The sequence below is a fragment of the Crassostrea angulata genome, chromosome 5 (assembly GCF_025612915.1).
Source record: "Crassostrea angulata isolate pt1a10 chromosome 5, ASM2561291v2, whole genome shotgun sequence".
NCBI lineage: Eukaryota > Metazoa > Mollusca > Bivalvia > Ostreida > Ostreidae > Magallana > Magallana angulata.
Window position 1 is genome coordinate 51483413 of NC_069115.1, and position 20979 is coordinate 51504391.

Genomic DNA, 20979 nt, shown 5'->3' on the forward strand with positions numbered 1-20979 from the left:
TTTTTTTTACTCCATTGCTCTAACCTCTATGTAAATCCTTTGGGACGCCTTTTAACAACAAAAAAAAAAACTTGGATGTATTACGTAAGTGCACATGACAACCCCCTATTTATAAAGTTTGATATGAATAGAACATGGCAATGTATTGTGATTTTCTTTTCAGGTTTGAACTAAATTTTGTAAAATTTGATGATATTACCTAAAACTACTCCAGAAGAGACAGAGTATGTATGAAGCGTGTCTAGTTATTTAAAATTGATGGAAAGCGATTCCATTTTTTATCACATTTAATAATTAAATTGAGGAGTTATTTTCCATATTCTGTCGAAAACCGAGAAGAAGAGATTAAACTCTTAACCTGTCTTCATTTTACTTTCGTCCCCAATATCAATGAAATTTCTTTAAATGTCAATGAGGTATATTAAACTTGCCTTTATTATAATAAAATGAGATGAGCTAAACATTTCTTTTTCTTTTTCTATAGTGATTTTATTTCAATTTTTACTTTCATTGTGAATATTATCCGACCTATCTAATTTTTGGAAACATAAGCATAAGGCAGTGAAAAAAAGTGTTAGTTTCCCTCTGTCGTCTGCTGAGACTGATTCAGTTAATATTGTTAAAAAATTGAAAGAAAATTATCTTTGTTCCCACACCTGGTGATATTTGATTATTTATAAGCCTGTGTTATGAATGTCCTTGATGGTTATTTTTTTTTTCTTTCCATTTTTTAGCAATATAATAAGCTCACAGCTCTAATGAGGCGTTCAAGATGTAATTTTCTATTGATCACAACACATAAAGGAATCATTTCTAGGGGCTTTTTTCTTGATTGCAAAGCTGAAAGGATGATATATATAGATAAAATCACATATCTATAAATGTATGAATGTGTTTAACGATGTCTGGAAATATGAAACACATGCATTTATCGCCCGTGTTGGATTGAAATTTCACACTTTGTTTACAGAAATATAATTTAAGCATCAACTAAAATTCCAACTCATAGGTATTAGCAGGATAACCAAAAAAATATGTTATTCTAAGAATCTTGAATCTTGGATTGAAATGAATAAGGCACGTGACATAAAACCCCTTCATAAAAACTGTGGTTACTGGTTTTTTGCATGCAGGGCAAATTGATTCATTTGGGCAAAGTTTTAGTTGATAGATAATGAAATGACGTAAATTAAACAATTGACATTACGTTATATTTCATCAAACTACATGTATGCCTATGTCAATTTACCCTGCAAAGATCAGTACCGGAGTTACTGTGAAGAGGTCTATAACATTACACAACATTCTGCAATATCATGGTTGTGTTGTTCGCGATGCTTAGAACACAGTGGTTAGACAAACACCACAGGTGGAGAAAAGTCCTCTGTGACAGATAAAACACTTATCCTCACTTAATGTGCTTGTTTAGGAATATATTTTAGCGTGGGCGCCCCTCTGAGATTTGTTCTTGCCATTGATGACCATCTACTTGACGGCCTCGTGATCGAACGCACCCCAGTGGTGACCGATGCATGCAACTACCTGGGCGCCATTTTCTGAGTGTTGTTTTTTTTTTCTTCTAAATTTCGTTCTTTATCAGAGTATACCGTGTATATTGTATATGGTGCAGTGGCGTCGGAGCCAAATTGAAAGTGTGGATGGGGGAGGTTTAGACTTATCAAAAATATTGACAATAAAAAAAAAGGTCTTTGTTAATGGCTATGTATATCTTTGCAAAAAACGTGTGTGTGTGTGGGGGGGGGGGGGGGTTAAGCCCCCCCCCCCCCCCCGGTTCCGACGCCTATGTGGTGTGTTGCAACTCCAGACTGATTATGTTTTATTCTAGGGAATACCAACAAATTTCATCACATCTTATCCCCCACTGCATGTAGTCACCATCCATTTAAATACATGATCGAATCTCAACAGCTAATTTAAAATTAAAATTCAAGATATCCATACCAAACGAGTAATTACACACTTATTAATTCTCTTTGTTAAATCTAAGAACAACATCAAAGGCACTATTGATATTTCATCTTTGTGTAAAAGCAACTGGAAGCCGCGCAATTGGTAAGGTCAAAACGTAAGGTGGCACAAATGACATAAAGTTTCCAGATCGGGTCTTAGCGAATATGTTCGACATTAGAGTCATACGTAATCTGGTTTGTACACCCGAATTGACATCTCCAATCAGCATGTCAAAACATCTATAATTTCTTACATCTATTTTACATTAAGGAAAACCGGCTATATTTTGACAAGTAGAGTAGCGTGTTACCTACGCGCTCAGTACCCGTATTTAACCCTTAATCACTTAATGTAATCCGGCTTTTCTACGAAGGACAACCATAATTCAAAACGACATAACAAGATTTTTATCTAAACGTCACTTTTAGTCCAAACAAGGAAGATATAAAACGCATGTACCCCGATTTATTTATGGTTAAATGTTTAATTTCTGGACAATTACCATAGCCCCAGGATCCTTATACTTCCATGAATGTCTAGCGCCTTAATTCCGGTTCATGGAAATATACCCGAAGACCTTTTCTCATAAATAAAGATAAACAAGAAAAAACTACTTCAGGCCTCTTTGCAAAGAGTGTAAGAAAGGTATAAGGAATTTGTTTGGGCGGTTTTGAATACATATGTCTTGAAATCAACCCTTTTTTTCTCCAGAGAACTGAGCCTTGAACAAAAAGGTGGAGGGACTTTTCTTGTTATCATTTAACGTTGAATTGGGCAACACGTACCCTTTAATGAAACCGACTAAATAAGAAAAGTACTTTTAGATTTATTCTATTCATTCCAACAAAGCGCAATTTATATGAATTGAATGTTTCTTCTTCCCCCAAAAAGGTACTAATAGAAATCGCGGAAACAAACTCTTTCAGATTACTTATTCTCTGCAGATCGAGAAATAGTCGACCTCACAGACCCCGTCTATGACCAAATATACCAGAATGAAGTTGTCGACTTTATCTGAAATTGATACATAATGTAGCCCTTTATGGAACATTCATTACATATGTGCGCTGAAATATAGCATCTAATCTCGCACATTAAGTCGGCGGTCGTTGGTTCTCAATCTATCAGGTCTTGTTGTCTGACAGGGTTTGATTTGGTCCGTGTTATCAGGAACTGGACTAATACATCCAAACCCGGGCTTCCGTGAAACGGATTATAGCCATGGAATAGTAGATATACTGTAGGTAAAATCAATATGTACCCGCTATCGTGGACAGGGCTGGTATTTGTGTCAAAAGTTAAGGGGGTTTATCAACAACCGGCCACAAAGAGCCGTTGGGAAACTTCATCAAATCGTTCTTCCTTTCAACATAGCAGATAAGCGGGTGGAGATTTATATGAGAGAAATATACTGAATTTTCCTATTTGATGTATCAAGATTAAAATTAAAGGTCCTCAAACATATGTAGACAACCTTAACTGGATTTGAGAGTCTTTTAAAGTTCGTGATAGATTCAGTTTGCTCCATGCACTTCTTGATACAGAATGGATTTCGGTACTTCGTTGAGAATTTTAATTCAAAAGAACAAAACAAAACAAAGAGATATGCAAAGTCGAGTGTAAAAAAGAAAACCCAATGACATCTTTGTACCAACAATATAGGGTTCTTCTGAACTCAGCTTTATGTAAAGCCCTGGTAAACTGCTTAATTCCGGAAAGGTCTTCTGCGGCATTTCTCTGTCGGGTTCCATTGATCCATGGATTCCACTTGATCTTGTCATTTCCTAGGGCCGTGGAATGCTCTGGGTGTAGGATGCTATGACAACACCCCGTTGACATGAGAAAGAGACAAACAGTTTTTTTTATTGAAATAAAAACACCAAAAACCAAGCAATGTTTCAACATTGTCACTGAATTTTAACAGATTAACACATTTTTTTCTTGTACTTATTGGGTTCACAATCTTTTATTTATATAGTTATTCAATTTTCTGGTGCGGTGTTCTGAGTAAATGCTTAATTATATTTGTATTCAGGTTTAAGTAGGTCTCCATTTCAGTAGTTGTTTGTACTTACTGATCTACCGTCATCAATTATTACTTTGGCGCTACTCGGCCATGCCTTCGCGTTTACATTCCCAGCTCTCAACTCTTGAAGTCGACAATGAAGTGCCAGTGCCATCTTCCCATTCTCTTTGTGGGAACAGGCAGTTGAGTTGTACTCACCGCAGTTGGTTCGAATACCCTCTGCTCAGTATAAAGTCTCGTGTCGCTCCACGCGATTCTCGCCGTGAGAGCGCATTCTAGTACTCAAATTCCCAAACCCCGACAGTATGATAGATATGCAAATAATTACCCGCGATACAATGCTGGATAAATACACCAAATTAAACATATATACCCAATTGAAATTCCTTACTTATGGGGTGCAAAGATAAACAATTATTTCAATACGGATACCTTTATACGTTATAAACTTTTCATAATCACCAAGCATATCTTGGTTTGATTTGGTGTGAGATATTATTCTGAATTACATATGGACCGTTTACTTTAAATTTGGTTCCTTATCTACTCTGAATGGAAACGACTCTATATAGGTTTTCTTCTATATAGGTATATTGATTATCTATACTTAAATAAGCGTTTATTTCCGAATCGGGGGTGCGCTGCGATTCGTTCGTGAATGAAAAGTATGCAAAAATATGCTAATTAAGACAGACCTCTAAGCACCCTTCCTAAAATTGCTATGATCGATATTTACAGAATTCATTTTTCTTATCAGCGAAGGAACTTTTGTCCCATATAGTTATAAGTTAGCTGATTAAATATTTTTTTATACGTGCAGTGTATGCATTTAATAGCCTTAGTTGAGGAAATCCCATTTTAAATTGTTTTTCATTCACATACGGTTGAACGGCATTTAGCCGGACCCTTCTTTGTTTTCGTAATAATATTGTTATAGATTTGCAATACAGCAATTGTTGGATTAACAATAATCTATGGACTCAGAAAACAAATTAATCCACTTAACTAAAAATGGTGTAAAGTAAGCAATTTACTTACTAAAACACGAACATTGTCCGTCTGGTTGTCTGAAGTTGATGGAAAAAGTAAGCATGATGTATTTTGGGAAGAATCAATACATGTAATTTTAATTTAGTTCAACATGTCTCTTCATTTTGACCCATACCAACCCAACTCCGTCTCTTAACGATGATATTGTAAATCTTATTCGTTGTTGTGAGGATATTATAATTATAGAACTCATACATGTGCTTTGTTTTTAGCTGAAATTTACTTTTGATCTACCAAAAATAACTTTATGAATCATTTATCTCTGAGTGAACTTTTAAAGTATATATCCTACAGGTACGCCGTCCGGCGACAAAGGTAACTGAGTGGACCTTTCTCCCATCGCTCGGAGGTTGTAAAAGACTTCATTGTCAACTGCAGGACCTGTACCGGAAGTCAGAAAGGGAGAACGGGTGCGTTAGGGTATCACTTTCGGCACGTGATTACGTCGTAAAGAACTTTTAACTTATCTACATAAAAACAATCCACAGTTTGACCTGTATGACTCGGTTGTTATCCATGAGTAAGAACAAAACACGAGTCTTGCATAACACCGTGACTTTTCTTAAAAGTTCTCGACCATGCATGTGCAGAACATGATTGACAGTTTATTATAACCTGATCATATTGATATTTTTTTGTTTTTTTGTTTTTTAACTGCAATTTAATATCCCTGACCCAGCCTCGGTCTAGTTGAGATCGTCACAATTGTGGTGTCAGCTCTGATGACCCTTCTAAATATCGTCTTTTGTCTTAAAGGTGCCGGTAAATTGCGAATCTGGGACATGTTATTTCAGACAATGCATTGCAATAAGTGTTTGTCTGTGTTTTGGGGTGTACTTTTGTCTTAATTGCTTGCCGTATCACCCATTCAATGGTTTTCATGTAGAAAAAGACACATTTCCAGTTTAACAGAAAAAATCAAGAAGCCCCAAGCTTTTTGAAAAAATCAAGTAAATGATTTTGTTTTGAACTAAATTAATTGATACAAATTGAGAGTTTAAACGTGACTTAACAGTTATATACAGTTCAGCCATGTACTTCAACCAACCGAACTTTTTCCTGATATTGATATTATATCAATTTCTTTAATTTGATTTTGCAATAATACGCCATTTACATTATTGTAAGTCAGGTCAGCGGAATCATTGATATATCTACAGTACAAGATCTAAAACTGATATAAAAATTAAAGTGCACATCGCATGCTCACAAATTCCTTCACTGCAGGTTTGAATGTTATCTTTATTATTATTATTCTCCGTTGTCAAGTGAACAAGGTTGTAAATATTGTCTTATGTCGTCAGTTTATGTAACCTCGGTCTAGGGTTCAACCCTCGGTGGAGTAACTAATAAACAGTCAGAGAAGTTGGTTTTTTTTATTCCTTTTTTATTATTATTAGGATCTGTTTGTATTGGTAACTGTGCTCTATGTAGAAGATTCCATAAGGTTGCTAATTACATTCAACCAAGTGTATATTTAAAGGTTATCATATTTTTTATCTGAGGAATAAGAACTACATTGAAAGACTAAGAGATAAATGAAAATAATTCTTGATACGGAGATACACAGAATTTCTTTCAAAAGATTCCATATCTTGATTGCCAATAAATTCAAGAAAACTCAAATTTTTTACAAAAAGTTATAAGTAAAACACGAATAAAGAAGTTTATTAAATTATATTTACATCCACTTAATGTATGTTTCCCTCTATTTCTTACGGATATTGATTGTAATTCAGAGCTCTATAAAAACTAGTAGGACTGAAATCTACATGACCCAGTTCTAACCAGTTTATCAATCGGTCGAAACCTTCAGCAACCAAAAAAATATTCACGGACTGCAACGAAATACTTATCATTATAAGTTTGTTATAAATTTATTACTTTTACTTACATTTAACGATCAGTTCGTTAATTTGTTAAAAGAAAGATGTAAATATAAACAATAAAATTCTTTCTTTGATGATTCAAGGTTGAACCGGGTAATGAACGTACTGTCCTTTCTGATATATTTCATTTTATCAAATAAAATATACAACATGACTATATGTTGCATATTTTATTTGACAAAATGAAATATATCAGAAAGGACAGTACCGATCATTGCAGAAAAAAATCATATAACCTGGGTTATGCATTTTTTTTTCTGCAATATAAATAAACTATATAATACAAGTCTAAAAGATGAGAGATTGGTTGTTGAACCGTCATCCGATTTTATTTCGGACGAAGACCAATCGATTTTCATATTTCTTAAAATACTTCAACTAGACACCCAAATAAAAAATGGCAAGGTGCACATAAACCTAGGCACCTCGTTTTGACTGTCGTGAAATATAACACTGAATCTCGATTTCCTGATTGTCAATGTCCTTCCGTGCCATATTGTTAATGTTTACTTTCAGATTTTTGATTTTCACTTTTCCCTTTTGTTAAATGAAGTAATAATAGGTAAAAGATAGACATCAGACCAAGTAGGTATTCTATCTCTTTCCCAAAAAACAATTAGGCTGTCCTTACTTTGGGGTTCGGAAATGGGACCCACTTTTTATCAGTTAATGACTAAAAAAATGAAAAAAAAATGTTACTAAAATTAGAAAGTGTTGCTCCAATCAGGCGCGTGTAAATATGATATCCGGGTCGCATGAGTAGTTTCAAATACAACCTAGATAATAACTGTTCGGATAGGTACCAAAAAATCAGGGTTACTTATTGTTGAATTATGACCTTGAAAAGAAGGTCAAATTCGTGTGCGCGGAGGAATGCAGAATTTCTTTGTGCAATTAACGTTGTCCCTTTTAAAACACAAACAGCTAGAAAATAAAGTTTAAACATTCCGTCCCTCTCTGCTTTCTTTTTTGTCAAATTAAGATACTGGTCTATTGTTGTACGATATGTTACATAAAAACCAGGTTCACCCAAACTTTATCATCGGCCTTGACAAGAAGGTCAACACTGCATGCACGCAGGAAAGCACGGTTTCTGGTTTGTAAGTAATAACTGAAGTTGTGTCCTTTTTTAACCATTTTGGAGGAAGGGGGAATTTAGCACTAATTTTGTGTTTTCTGGGGGATGGTAATATAGCGCCGATGCAATTTCAAGCCTTTATTTAAGATGGAGCAAAAAATTATTTATAATCAAGATTGCAAAGTACTGTGTTGAAAACGATGTAACGAAGCAATGGTCAAAAGCAATGACTATCTCCAAAGTATAACCCAACATGCTGGTGTTCATTAAACAAACCAGTGAACCAATAAAAGAATTATGATAACTTGCAATTGTACGAAAACATTTGGATTCCGTAAACCTTTGCCATTTCAAAAGCAGTGCGTGTACCCCTCTCTGAATCTGATTGGCACTGCAGGACTAGAGTTTGATGATGGAAAAGTCACGTCATCGATAGATTATAAATGAAACAGAAAACTTTTCTTTTGGTTTCTGCATTTCACAACGATTGTGTGAAACCAAAAGAAGGACATTCCCAATTGCTTCTGAAAAATGTCTTGACCTATATGTGTAGATATATTTCGGAAACAAGAGAAAGCAAAATGCGGATGTCCCCTTAGGATCGTGACGTAGGTGCCTTCTTTAAAATAGCCTTGGTGGTTTTTAAGCAGGATGTTTTAATTGTTCTGAGTATATTAAAGTTTATCAATCTTTGTTTACATAATCTTATATATCTACAACTATAAGGAGAGCTGGCTACTTGGTGTGGGATAGGATGGTGTGAGTTGCTTAATCTTAATGGGATCTTTCCCCCGATTTCACCTTCAAGATTAAAACGAATTTACGATGATATGCAATCCTTGCACAAATTTAAGGTTTGGCTCGGCTTTTGGTCTTTTTGGTTTTTCCATCCCTGATATCTCTGCAATGTTTCGTAGAAAAATGTCTTGTTTTTATTTTCTTGTTTTCTGTGACTTTTTGCCATTTTTAATAAAGGAAAGGGGCCGAGAAACAAAGCAGCATAGAAACGCTGAAATTTCACAGTTAGAAAACAAAAAAGTTAAGATGGTTGTCTTAAGACATGTCTATATCGACACCGGTTTCCTATTGTCTCCTGGGGGTGGGTGAGATCTAACTGTGACATCACACACCTACCCTCTGGATACGTTTCCTGGCCTAACGTTGTATACAATGGTTTCACACGTTTGTTTAGTTTGGTTAATGCCACGCGCCATTGCCGCAAGACTTTGTGTCTTTTGGTTGCTTGTCCACTTTATTGCATGTAATAAGCGAATAGGTCCATTTTTTTTCAAGTTTCGTGTTTCTTATAGAGTTAACGAGCTTTTCTCTTTCCGTTCTTTTTTCTTTCACAACATGTAAATTTTGAATTGAATTAGAAATTTTTTATGATGTTGGCTTCAGCGGTTTTCTCTAGCATTCAGGATGAACCACATAGAGTAATATTCGCGTAAAAAGTCAGGGAGACAAAGTCACATGAGTTGTCTATCTTTCATTAGATGATGGAAAGAAGTCTGAGGGACGGGGTTGGGTGTGGCCCCTTGGAACCACCAACGTGTTTAGTTCATCTCCTGGTGACTCTTGAGTGAATTGGACGCAGTGGTTCTGATGCTGCATTCCATTTTATAAACAAAACAAGAATGGACATGTCGAAACAAGTCTGGACATGTCGCAATCCCAAGAAAGACAACTCTTACCCGTTAATCCCAAAAAGTTTTACCGGTTATAAAACTTTGATTAGAGTCCCACGGAGTAAGGGCCTTGATTATACACAAGAGTCTTTCCATATAGTATTTCTATGCGTTAGTAATTTTTTCAACTTAATTTCCTATCAAATGAATGATTGTCATTTATGCGTTTATTTTTTTAAGGAAAAAAAAGTGTTTCGAAGTTTGTCGATTAAAGAATTTGCATATAGAAATCGTTTCTACTTTCTTAAAACTCCCTATCATCATGTTTTCAGAGGTTTCATTATGAAGAACATTTAAAAAAAAAAAAAGAACAGTTAGAAATTCCCTAACTTTCATATTGAATTCATTCAAAAAAAGCAAAAATTTATAATTGAACATGCATGCAAACAAGAACAAAAATAATGGGGGGAGGGGATTTATCAGCCTATGCAGTAAAGAACCCATAATCAAACTTGAACTGAAAGATCGAAAAAGCAAAGAAAAGAGATTCAAACAATTCTATCTCCAATTGGAATTTATAGCTGTTTTTGTAGTAAGAATTATATCTATGTACATTCTCTTCTGTTTGGGATTTTTCCCTGTTGTCTCTTCGCTGTTCCTACCCGAGGGTCAATTTTTCGCTTCGATTGCTAATTCAATAAAACAATTAAACACCTTCTGCTAGTTTTACCCTTGCACGCGACTCGGCCAACTTACGATATTTGCTCTAGTGGGCGGAGAATTCTCCTCTTGTCAGCCAATCGGTTATCAACACTCCCCCCATTCATAAGAGCGAGTACTATATGCATACCCTTCAGAATTCATTCATGCCTACTCGTGGGTTTAAAAATGTCTGCATGCAGTTGTTGATATAAAAATTTAGATGGCCTACATTTACTATAAATAGAAAATAGACTCGGCAACGATACATATACTATTCTCAAATTATCTGCACACCATCAAGGTTATAAATGAAATATACTGTAAAACTAAAACAGTACATTGTAGACTAGTCGATAAAAAAAACTATTGATACATGTACATTCCAATGAATGATTTAGCCTTTGTTAATTATTGCAAATTTTTTTTTTAAATTCTGAATCCACAAAAACTATTGCAAGTTTATAAATCGACAAAGTATTTTGGATCAACAGTAAATACATGTAATATAATGTACCATCTTTGTCTCGGTTGTTTGGCTAGGTAATGAATATTCATAATGACAAATGGTGGCCACCGATTGGATTAATTCTAAAAATTATTAATTTATCATGATTTTATTTTCTTTTTCATCTGTGCAAACAATACATATTAAAAACAGTATTCTATTTTATTTTGTCTGTTTTCCGATTCTGCATATTAAAAACTATTCAGTCTTTCAAGAAAATATTAAATTCTCCTAACCTTCACCCAACGCGCATGCCCAGGGCCGTGTTAGTTAGAATATTTTCTCATTCAAGGCAAAGGACTTCGACGAACAGGGGGTGTATATATATTTTAGCCATCAGATCGAATGGTGTATACCGGTTGAGCTCTCGACGGAGCCGAACGGTTATCTGTATACACCGGATAGACTACCTCTGACAAGAAGCTAAAACAACATTGAAGAACAATACAAACTGGACAACCATTATCATAAAGTTGAACGTTGGGACACATAGCAGCCTTTTAATTTATTTCTTGTGAATGCTATATTGACCGTTTAAAAGGACTTCTTACAGTGTTGGACATTCTTAAGATATTCAACATGAATTTAATGTGCTGTGAGACGGAGTCACAAAGAAGAGCATATGAGGATCCCGTGCTTCTAAAAGACTATCGAGTTCTGCAAAATTTACTTCAAACAGAGGATAGATACATGCCTTCGCCCACCTATTTTTCTTGTGTTCAAACAGACATTAAACCTTATATGAGGAAAATGGTCGCTCAATGGATGCTTGAGGTAATTATTTTAATTCATTAATTTGGATTACATGCTAATTATTAGTGTTAGAACAACGTGAAATGTCGGTCACCTTCAACGTGAGGGCACAGAGTTCGCAGACTGCAAATGAAATCAAAATGCATATTTTTTTCATTCATATATTATGTTGACATCGATATATAATGAAAGTTTACTAAATTTCCATTTATTTAATGTTAAAATCGTTAGTTTCAGTCAACTTAACGATTTTATATCATTTTTTCTTTTCCCGGAATATTTGAGCATGCCGCGAGCGAATATCAATATGGCGGCCAAATTTTTGTGCATTGAAAAAGAGGGTGGTGTTACAAAAAAAGTTTTAAATCATGTTTACAATCGATTGAACCTAAATATTTTAGATAAGCCCTTTAGAAGAGATGTTCAGCTTGTAATTATATCTTTAATTTTTCATTTTTCGACAAAAATGAATTTTTTAACAATTTTCTCTACATAACAAAAATTTGTGAATAAAATATCAAACATTGGCCCTAATATCGATATTTTTGGATTTATTTATGAAAAATAATCGATTTAAAGCAATTTGCCATTAATTCTAAACTGTATTACACGCATTTTATCACAGAAATTCCAGTTTCAAGGAAAAGTTAAAATTTATTTAAAGTTTTCTCCATCCGCTCACTGGGTCTGTCTATGTCGGCCGGCAGCAGTGGTGTAGCCTTTTGATTCTGCGCACTTGCTATCTATGTTAAATATATGACTTCTCGGCCAACTTTCAACTAAATATTATTTTATTTTTCAAAAAATACTATAAATATTAAAAAGAACCTTTTCTTTAATTTAGAATATCAGATCTTTCCATGGAGATTATTTTGTAAAAAGAATTAAATGGAAAGTGAAACTAAAAAAATAATAATTCTCGTATAAATATATTTAGTTAAGAAATATTTTTTAATGTAATTTTTCAGGTTTGTGAAGAGCAACAGTGTGAAGAGGAGGTTTTCCCTCTAGCAATGAATTACATGGACAGATTTCTGACAGTGGTAGATATACCACGGACAAGACTCCAACTGCTTGGTGCAGTGTGTATGTTCCTGGCATCCAAATTAAAAGAAACCAACCCCCTAACCTCAGAGAAACTGGTCATATACACAGACAGATCAATAACGCTAGAGGAGTTAACGGTGAGTGGCAGAGGTGTGAGAACTCCACCCCTGGGGGGGGGGGGGGGGAGAGTTCTACCTGTCTCACTTGGGCTTGGGTCTAAGACACCTGGAGAATACCTGTGATAAAATGACCACATGCCGTCCTATACAATCAAGAGTTTACATGGACAAGCTGGGATATTATCAATATATTTTCTATTATCTACTTGTTGTAATTAAAACAGCAGGAGGCTATTGAACTTGAAGGAAAAAAAGGGGGGGGGGGTGCTTTGTAAGAACATGGCTCTGGCTAATTTCCTTTAACTGCCACTATACAACTCCCATGAGATAACTTCAAAGATGCTTCAATCTTTGTTCCTAATGATCAGTGTACCCCTAATAAAATGAAATAAAAAGATTCAAATAAAAATAAAACTTGGAATTTTGTCTAGATAGCAAATTTCTACCTGTGATCCAATAGGCAAAAATGCCTCCGGATATTTATCCAGCAATAAGTATACCTGTATATGTGACATTGTTGAGGCATTCAGGTATTCTGAGTGGGGTTTTTTCCTTCATACCACAAATTTTTTCTTGATCACTTTGTGATAATACACATGTTTATTCATTGTTTTCTTGATGGTGGCGCATGACAGGAGATGAAATGCAGTGATGACATAGAAAATAAAAAAGCCTTTGAACTTCCCAAACTTCCAGCAATAATGTTCTGAAGCTTATTTCGTTAACATGACTTCGTAATTAACAAAATTTACAATTTTATTTTTTTTTAAATTTTTCAGGAAATGGAATTGTTTGTTCTGAGTAAATTAAAGTGGGATTTATCGGCAGTGACACCACATGACTTTTTAGAACAAATTCTGTCTCGGATTTGTCCGGACCAGGAGCGGTGCAATGTGATAAAGAAACACTCCCAGACTTTCATAGCTTTGTGTTCTACAGGTAAGACAACAATCTCAGTTTCCAAATGCACCACTTATCAGCCGAAAAAGTTTTGGCAGTGGAAGAGAGGGGGAATGGTGTTGTGTGTGCGATTTAGGAGAAAGTGTTTGGAATTTTTTTTTTTATCTGAGAGAGTGTGGGAGTTTTTCTGGCAAAGATGCATGCTGTAGGTATAAAGGAAAGTCTGGTATTTGATTCAGGTCATGTGTTTCATTCATTGCTGAGTTGTAAACACAGCACTTTCCCACCATAACTTGATTGAGAATTTGAGCTTCAAGAGAGCCAGAAATCTACACAAATCATTGGCTTCGACTTCCTCTCCACATCTGGGGGGGACAATGCCCCTGGAATTCTTGAATGGGTTAATGTCTTATGTTAAGTATATCACCAAACATTGTGTCAATTCGGTACATGACTCACAGTGGAAATCTTCTTTTCCCACCCGAAGATTAAGAAAAGAAAAACCCTTAGTTTGGAGATTTGTATATTACATATTTCCCTGAGCATTATTGTAAAGCACACATTTCTGAATTAACTCTGATTGGGCAATCAGATTTAGTATTTACCCCAAAATCCTATTAGTCATTAAATTTACTTGGACTGATGAGCGTGGATTATGGAGCCCAACAAACAATGCAGAGTTCCCTCCCTTAGCCGGTCCTCATTTACTTACAACAAGACATTTAAATTTACCTATAGCTCCTTCACCGTACAAAGAATAGGGAGAAGTCCAGTTCAATGGAACTCCTACCGGCATTAATTTTAATCTATAAAAGAAGTAATTAAATAGATTTTTGTCTTTTTTTCTTTGAGAATTCTCATTAAATAAGTATTGATTTTTATTCTTCTACCTTGCCCTGTACGATCAGACTCAATAATGGGAGAGTTATTTGCTTGTTGAGGTCACGGTTTGTCCTGATCTTCAGAAGTCGCGTGCGTCTCCTGTCATTTGCAAACAGGTGATGCTTGGTCTCAGCCCCCCTGTAAAGGTATTGTTTGCCTCTCTGCTTGAATGCCGCTACAAAGCTCAGCTGTTTACAAATTTTTTCCCGGCATCTGTCAAATTGGCGAAAATAGCGTCACTGCAACCACAAAACATTCCCCTAGTTGTCTGCCTGTGTGATCAGAATCAAACAAAGACGAATTAAGCTCTGAGCACTTCTAAAGCAGGTGTTCAATGCAAGTCACAGATAAAAGACAAAATGCCATCACTCAATATTTTTTGAAACTGAAATTTTTATTTGAAAAGATCCTTTAATCTTTTTTTTTTTTTTTGAAAAATTAAATTAAAAATTAAATTGCAATAATTTCATTGCCGAAAGGTTTTGTGAAAACTTCGATCAGGTTGCGCATGCATATAACTATGATACAATTAAAGCCCCAAATCTATCATGCAGTTATTTTAAAAAATGTACATTGTGTATTTCATTTTGGAAGTAAAATATCCAAGGGTGAATTAAATACACTTAACCCAATGGATGGTTCCCATATGATATAGTACATGAATATAGGGTGAAAAGAAGACAGGAAGAGAGAGATTAGCCCGACTGTTTAGAGAAGACCCCAGGTCAAGTGCTTACCTGATCAAAAATGACCTATGATGTCAAACTCACCTTCAAAATGGCCATTATCTACCCCAACTTTCCATTTAAATTTCTTGAGAAATTTTCTTTTTCACTGCTTAAAAATGCTTGAATATCTTTTGGCTCAACAATAGAAAAGAAAACCGCTTTTTTATGTGAAATAGAGAATTAAGGTGTAAAGAGAGTTCTTAGGTGTTAACCGTGCTACAGACGGGCACACAATCGAGTGAGGGATTACTTATCAGTCGTTATTTACCTTGCCTGCCAATGCTGTTTGTTTATGGTGGGAATTGTACAACTCATATGAAATGGAATTTGAAATCTTTTAATTTTCTTTATGCCGTGGTTCTATTAATACATGCGCCCCACATAGCTAGCACTTTGTCATGTGTCTCGCAATGTAACGCATCAGGTGACTAAATGGAAATGGCGTTTTTTTTTCTTTTCAGACTGCAAGTTTATAAACTACCCTCCCTCCATGATAGCAGCAGGCAGTGTAGGAGCTGCGGCCCATGGACTCCTAAAGACAGACAACACAAAACTATTACAGAGCCTCCATCAGATCCTGAATATTGATGTGGTAGGTATCAGCTACAGCGTCTTTGTGTTAAATCCCCAAGAGTCAACCGAGAAAGTTGTTTCTCTGGGTCTCTTTGTTGTCCAATTAGCACCTCAGTGGCCGGTGTGAGTGATAAACACACTGGCCCCGTCATTAGGCAAACTTTACACAGCCAAAAGGTTAATGACAATTTGATAAGGTTCTAAAGCTTGGGAAGGCTGGTGTCACAATAAACTTATTAAGCTGTAGAAATGACCTGGCTGGGCAATGCTGGTAGAGTGTGGGAATCAGACGGGATCGTGTAAATCTTTTTCCACTTTCTCTGGCCCTGTTTATACTGTGAGAAATGAAGTGTTTTTCCTGTTTCTTGTTGCCTTCAAGATGTAGATAAAACACTAAGTAATAATGAAAAAGCCTTTTCTTGAAAACAAGAATGCCTGACTGATTTTTCTTTTCTTTCTTTTACAGGACTGTTTAAAGTCATGTCAGGATCAGATCGAACAGACTCTCTCCTCAAATTTGTCACATATGGCACAGTTGTCGGAATCAGCACCACCCAAGGTGGAGATCCACGCCAACCACCGTGTTCAACATGAGGGACAGCCCACCACCCCCACAGATGTTCAAGATATAGTCTTCTAAACAACCCCCACCCCCCTCCCACTCAGAGGTCTCTCCCCCTGTCCTGACGCTGGGTAGATGGGTACCGAGTATTTCTGTTGTATGGTATACTTTTCTACTTCCAGAGTCAGGATTGGTCGCTCATAGATTGTTGGTTGCTTAGGTCAGTTATTATTTTGAAAATTATCCACACAAAAAGAATTGTATTTAAAAAATTTACTAGAAGAGTTAAAAGCATAGATTTGAATGATTAATTTATGCATTTGTAATCTATTGACTTCTCTTATACCTCTAAAAATATGGAAAAAATATGTAAAAATATATTGAAAAACAAAAACCTAATAAAATAGTTTAGTCAGTGTTGTATACAAAAAATAAGTAACTGCATGCTTTATGTATATTCAATATATTGATAAGTTTCTTAATGTGACTGCCTTATGCAACCAAACCAAATCAAATCGAAAATTATTCCTACAGCTGCCAACAAAATTTAGTTTGCATTTACAGAGGGTTTTTTTTGTTATATTTCATTATTCTGCACCCTTTGTCATACCAGATCTTCATACTTCTGAGTATTATAACCCCTGACCCCTTGAACCTGAGGTCAGCATCACGTGGTTAGGTGGACCCTGAATAGAAATCACTGCCTTAAATATTTCTGATAAACTGTGCCAGATCTAGACACCAGAGCCCATGTGTTCATAATTTAAGAAAACAAATATGTGATATAGACTCTATACGATTTTTTTTTAATTTTTGTCTGGTGTTGATGAATTGTGTGCTCTGTTATGTTTCAAAAGGGCCTTGCTTTGTTACTGTGTATAATTTGTTGTCTGTTTGAAATGTTTGAAACCTTTTCTTACATGTGGTACTGCCTGTTTTTACCTTGTATATATTTTTTCAACTTTCATAGTTTCATTGCTGGTTTACTTTCATTTTCAACTTTCATTTTCCAAGTTCGTTTTTTTAAACAAAACAAAAAAATTCATGATATATTTTTAACTCTCTAAGAAGTTATCCATATGCATCATTATAAAATGTATTCATAAAAATGGTGCTTATGATATATATACATATAAAAGAACAAATCATTTTCTCAATATGGCATTCTATAAGAAAATCTCTGTAGCTTGGCGTCATGAATTCATTTCATCCCATTATGTCACAAAACTTTGTCCAGTCTTGTGTATGTTATGAACTATTTGTTAGAACAAAAAGAATAGTGCTATATTTTATACAGCGGTATCTCTCTGCATGCGTAAATTTTATATAAAATATATATTTATATATATTTGATACAAAAATCATGAATTATTTTTGACAAGCATGTTTTTTTTTAAAATCATTCAATTGTGTTCATTGGGATCAAATTTTTCTCATCCAAATTTCTTGGTTGTCTTAAAGGGACCAAAAAAAGAAAAGATCTGAAACATTTCCATCTTTTTTTCCAACCAAGCAAATTCTCATTACCATGGAAACCATGAATAATGTGTTCAAAATTATTTATAATTTTCAACTAAGTTGAAAACAAGTTGCATTTTTGATATTTTCAATTAATTTATTTATTGTAAAAAGTTTGTCTCATTTTATTTTGCCTTCCTAGTTGGGAAGCGGCGAGATGCCGTTTCTACAGTTGACAGTATAGATGATACGTTTTCGATCAATGAAGCGATGAATTTCATTTGCTTTTTATTTTGCAAGACCATAACCTCACTTTGAAGTCATGTGACCTCAACTTCACTGTGAGAAGTCACATGACGCAGAAGTAAATATCATAAGTGTGAGCCCACTTGTAAACTTGATTATGGTTACATGTTTATGAAATGGTAAGCATACACAAAACTTTTTTTCGAGCTTACCGAGATCTGTGTTGACGTAGAAAAAAAAATCCATTAATTTTTTTTTTTCGAATAAGACTAGCATGTATTGTGTATCCTAATATATCCTGTATCCAAGCCCCTCGCCCTGCCGCTCTGTGATTTTCCAGTCCACAATATTGTACAAACCTTGCAACCGTGGTTATTGTGTCTCAAACAAGTACAGGGCTCCAGAGGCACTATTTTGTCTTTTTTTTTTTACCTTAGCAAAATAATGAAAGTAATTATTTTTTATCTGTGTCTTTCAAGTTTAAAGAATTTCAATTTATCTGTGATATTTTTTTCTCAATACCAATGATAGATGTATGAAAGATTGAAAATATGAGGATTATGAATGAAGAATGCAGACGTCACTAGAATTGCGGGTATAACTAGTTTCAATGCAATTTTTGCATATGATGAATTAAAATGGCGACCAGTCGACTAGCTCGTACAGTTTGTTTTATCCTCGCAAACAAAGAATGTGATAGAGTTCAATTTTTAACCCCGTAGCGCTGCAATTTTTAGAGGATAGGACTATTGTACGAAAGGTTATGGTCTCTTGATTTGTAGAGGTCGTGATACAACAGGGTTTTGAAGTACAAGAATGTAGAAACACAAAAAGTATTGGTTGCATTGTATTTTGACTCTGATGACTGTACATGTACGTGTTTTTGTCAAAAATTGTACTTCGTTCTCTGGACGACTTAACGTTTTACATCAGAACATTGTTCTGTGTAAATAAATTGAAGGCAATAATAAAATATTTGAAAAATGAAAACATGTTTTAATAGTTTTCTTTTTGTTTTGCTTATGAATGAATTATATGCAACACCAAGACGTGGGGTTTTATTGCATCGGTGGCAAATCCGTATTGACCACACGAACGTTGGATTTGCTTGATCATTGGAATATTTAAAGTAATAGAAAGTGTAATAATAATTAGCAAACTTCAAAGGTTTCCTTATCCGGATAAACTAGACCAGAGATTATCCCACTAATCCAACATATGTTTGACATATATATTGAGAGTGAATATGCAATATAAGAGCTGATGTCATCAAGAACAAACGGATAGCTGGAGTAAAGCAAATTCGGATTATAAATATTAAAAGGGAAAATCCGTAATTTTAAAAACTTTCCCCTGACGTAAAGAACAATACATATACATGTATACACCGTGTACAATTGGAATAAGGAAATAAATCAGGTTTAAAGGAATCCTGTTCAAGCCTCAATGTGACCAAGCATCGGATGTCGGAAAACACTCGCTTGTTTGAAGATTAAAGTTTGTGGTTTTCCTTTCGAATATGATTGGGGATGAATGATAAGACAAAGACAATACAAATCGTGAGAATGATTGTTACGAAATCAGACTTTACATGTATAGTGTGTAGCTCAGATATATATTGCTTAGAAAGCACTATTGCGTAATGACAGATTTGGAGATACTAAATATGTACACGTTTCCCATGTTAGTTGCCTTTCCGGGTGAAGCTAATCGGCGGATGTGAGAAAATTATCTCCAGATTTTCCCAAGGACATGCGTCAAGGAAATAAAAACCACAAACAAAGCAAAAACATAAAATAATACAAATGATTATTTTCTATAAATTCAAATTTTGGCTTATAAAAAATGGAAAATTGGAAGTAAATATATTCTTTAGCTTTGATGGGTCTCGATTTTTTATAGGAAAGCTTCATTTTCGATTGTCTGTAGGAAAGCTTCATTTCCAATATTAAAGATGATACGCAGTGTAATTAATTCTTCAAACTATCACCGCTCTATATAGACTAATGTTTAGGATATATAATAATTAATCTCGCTACATATAATCCTGTGTAATATAATTTTAAAACAAATACAAATTATTTGGAAAAATATGTAAAGCTTTACTAAAATATTCCATGAATTTTTCAAATATTATTTCTAAATGTCTGTCATTTTCCCCAGTTTTGATTGATCCTGTCCGACAAGCCAATTCTCGGACCCCAATCCTTTTAAGAAAAAAAATATACACCCATTTTAGAGTGGATTTGTTGGTTTTAATTTTTTCAATTTTTTACACTTATTTTACGAAGTTGGAGTAAGTTGTAGAGAAGAAGCATCGTGCGTGTGACCGGTCATCGACAGATTAAGTTCAAGGTCACAGGACAGCTTCTGTGCGGGAGGGGTGCCAATAGCGAGCTCGTGCCAAAACCGCCCTATTTCGTCAAAGGCTTATCAAATGGTCATTAATATCCTAATTAATACGACAATTGACGTATTAAATGTCTTGAATATACTAGATAGGTAAAGGAGATATGGTCTCGGTGACGAGAGACCTGCGAGAGCCGGTCAAATAATGGGAAACAAAAAAGTGCAGATTTGCAAGGTGCGCGGGGTATCTCAACCCAGGGTGTCGATACAAGGAGGGCATTTAATGTGCAGCGGTAATCTGCAGATCTGAACCACTGCATTATACGTCATGATAGATTTCGATGAATAGTTAACACATTCGACCCCCTTACCGACATCTACTAAAATAGTAACAATTTTTGACAACCTTTTTTAAACATTCAATCTCTCTCTCTCTCTCTCTCTCTCTCTCTCTCTCTCTCTCTCTCCTTCCTCTCCTTCCTCTCTCTCTCTCTCTCTCTCTCTCTCTCTCTC

The 20979-nt window shown here is 35.0% G+C and overlaps 1 protein-coding gene across 1 annotated transcript; it reads left to right on the forward strand.

Moving 5' to 3' along the window:
- The first annotated feature begins 11145 nt into the window (after positions 1-11145).
- LOC128184092 (G1/S-specific cyclin-D2-like) lies at positions 11146-19107 on the forward strand. The gene is made up of 5 exons (XM_052853418.1): positions 11146-11623; positions 12571-12786; positions 13548-13707; positions 15740-15870; positions 16318-19107. The coding sequence occupies exons 1-5, from the start codon at positions 11429-11431 to the stop codon at positions 16489-16491; spliced, it is 876 nt and encodes a 291-aa protein (XP_052709378.1). The 5' UTR covers positions 11146-11428; the 3' UTR covers positions 16492-19107.
- The last annotated feature ends 1872 nt before the right edge of the window (positions 19108-20979 follow it).

Excerpts from the sequence above, each read along its gene's own strand:
- LOC128184092 (XM_052853418.1), top strand. The coding sequence starts at position 11,429 with ATGAATTTAATGTGCTGTGAGACGGAGTCACAAAGAAGAGCATATGAG. Across the intron at positions 12,787-13,547 it reads TAACGCTAGAGGAGTTAACG|GAAATGGAATTGTTTGTTCT; the intron begins GTGAGTGGCAGA and ends TAAATTTTTCAG. Across the intron at positions 13,708-15,739 it reads CATAGCTTTGTGTTCTACAG|ACTGCAAGTTTATAAACTAC; the intron begins GTAAGACAACAA and ends TTTTCTTTTCAG.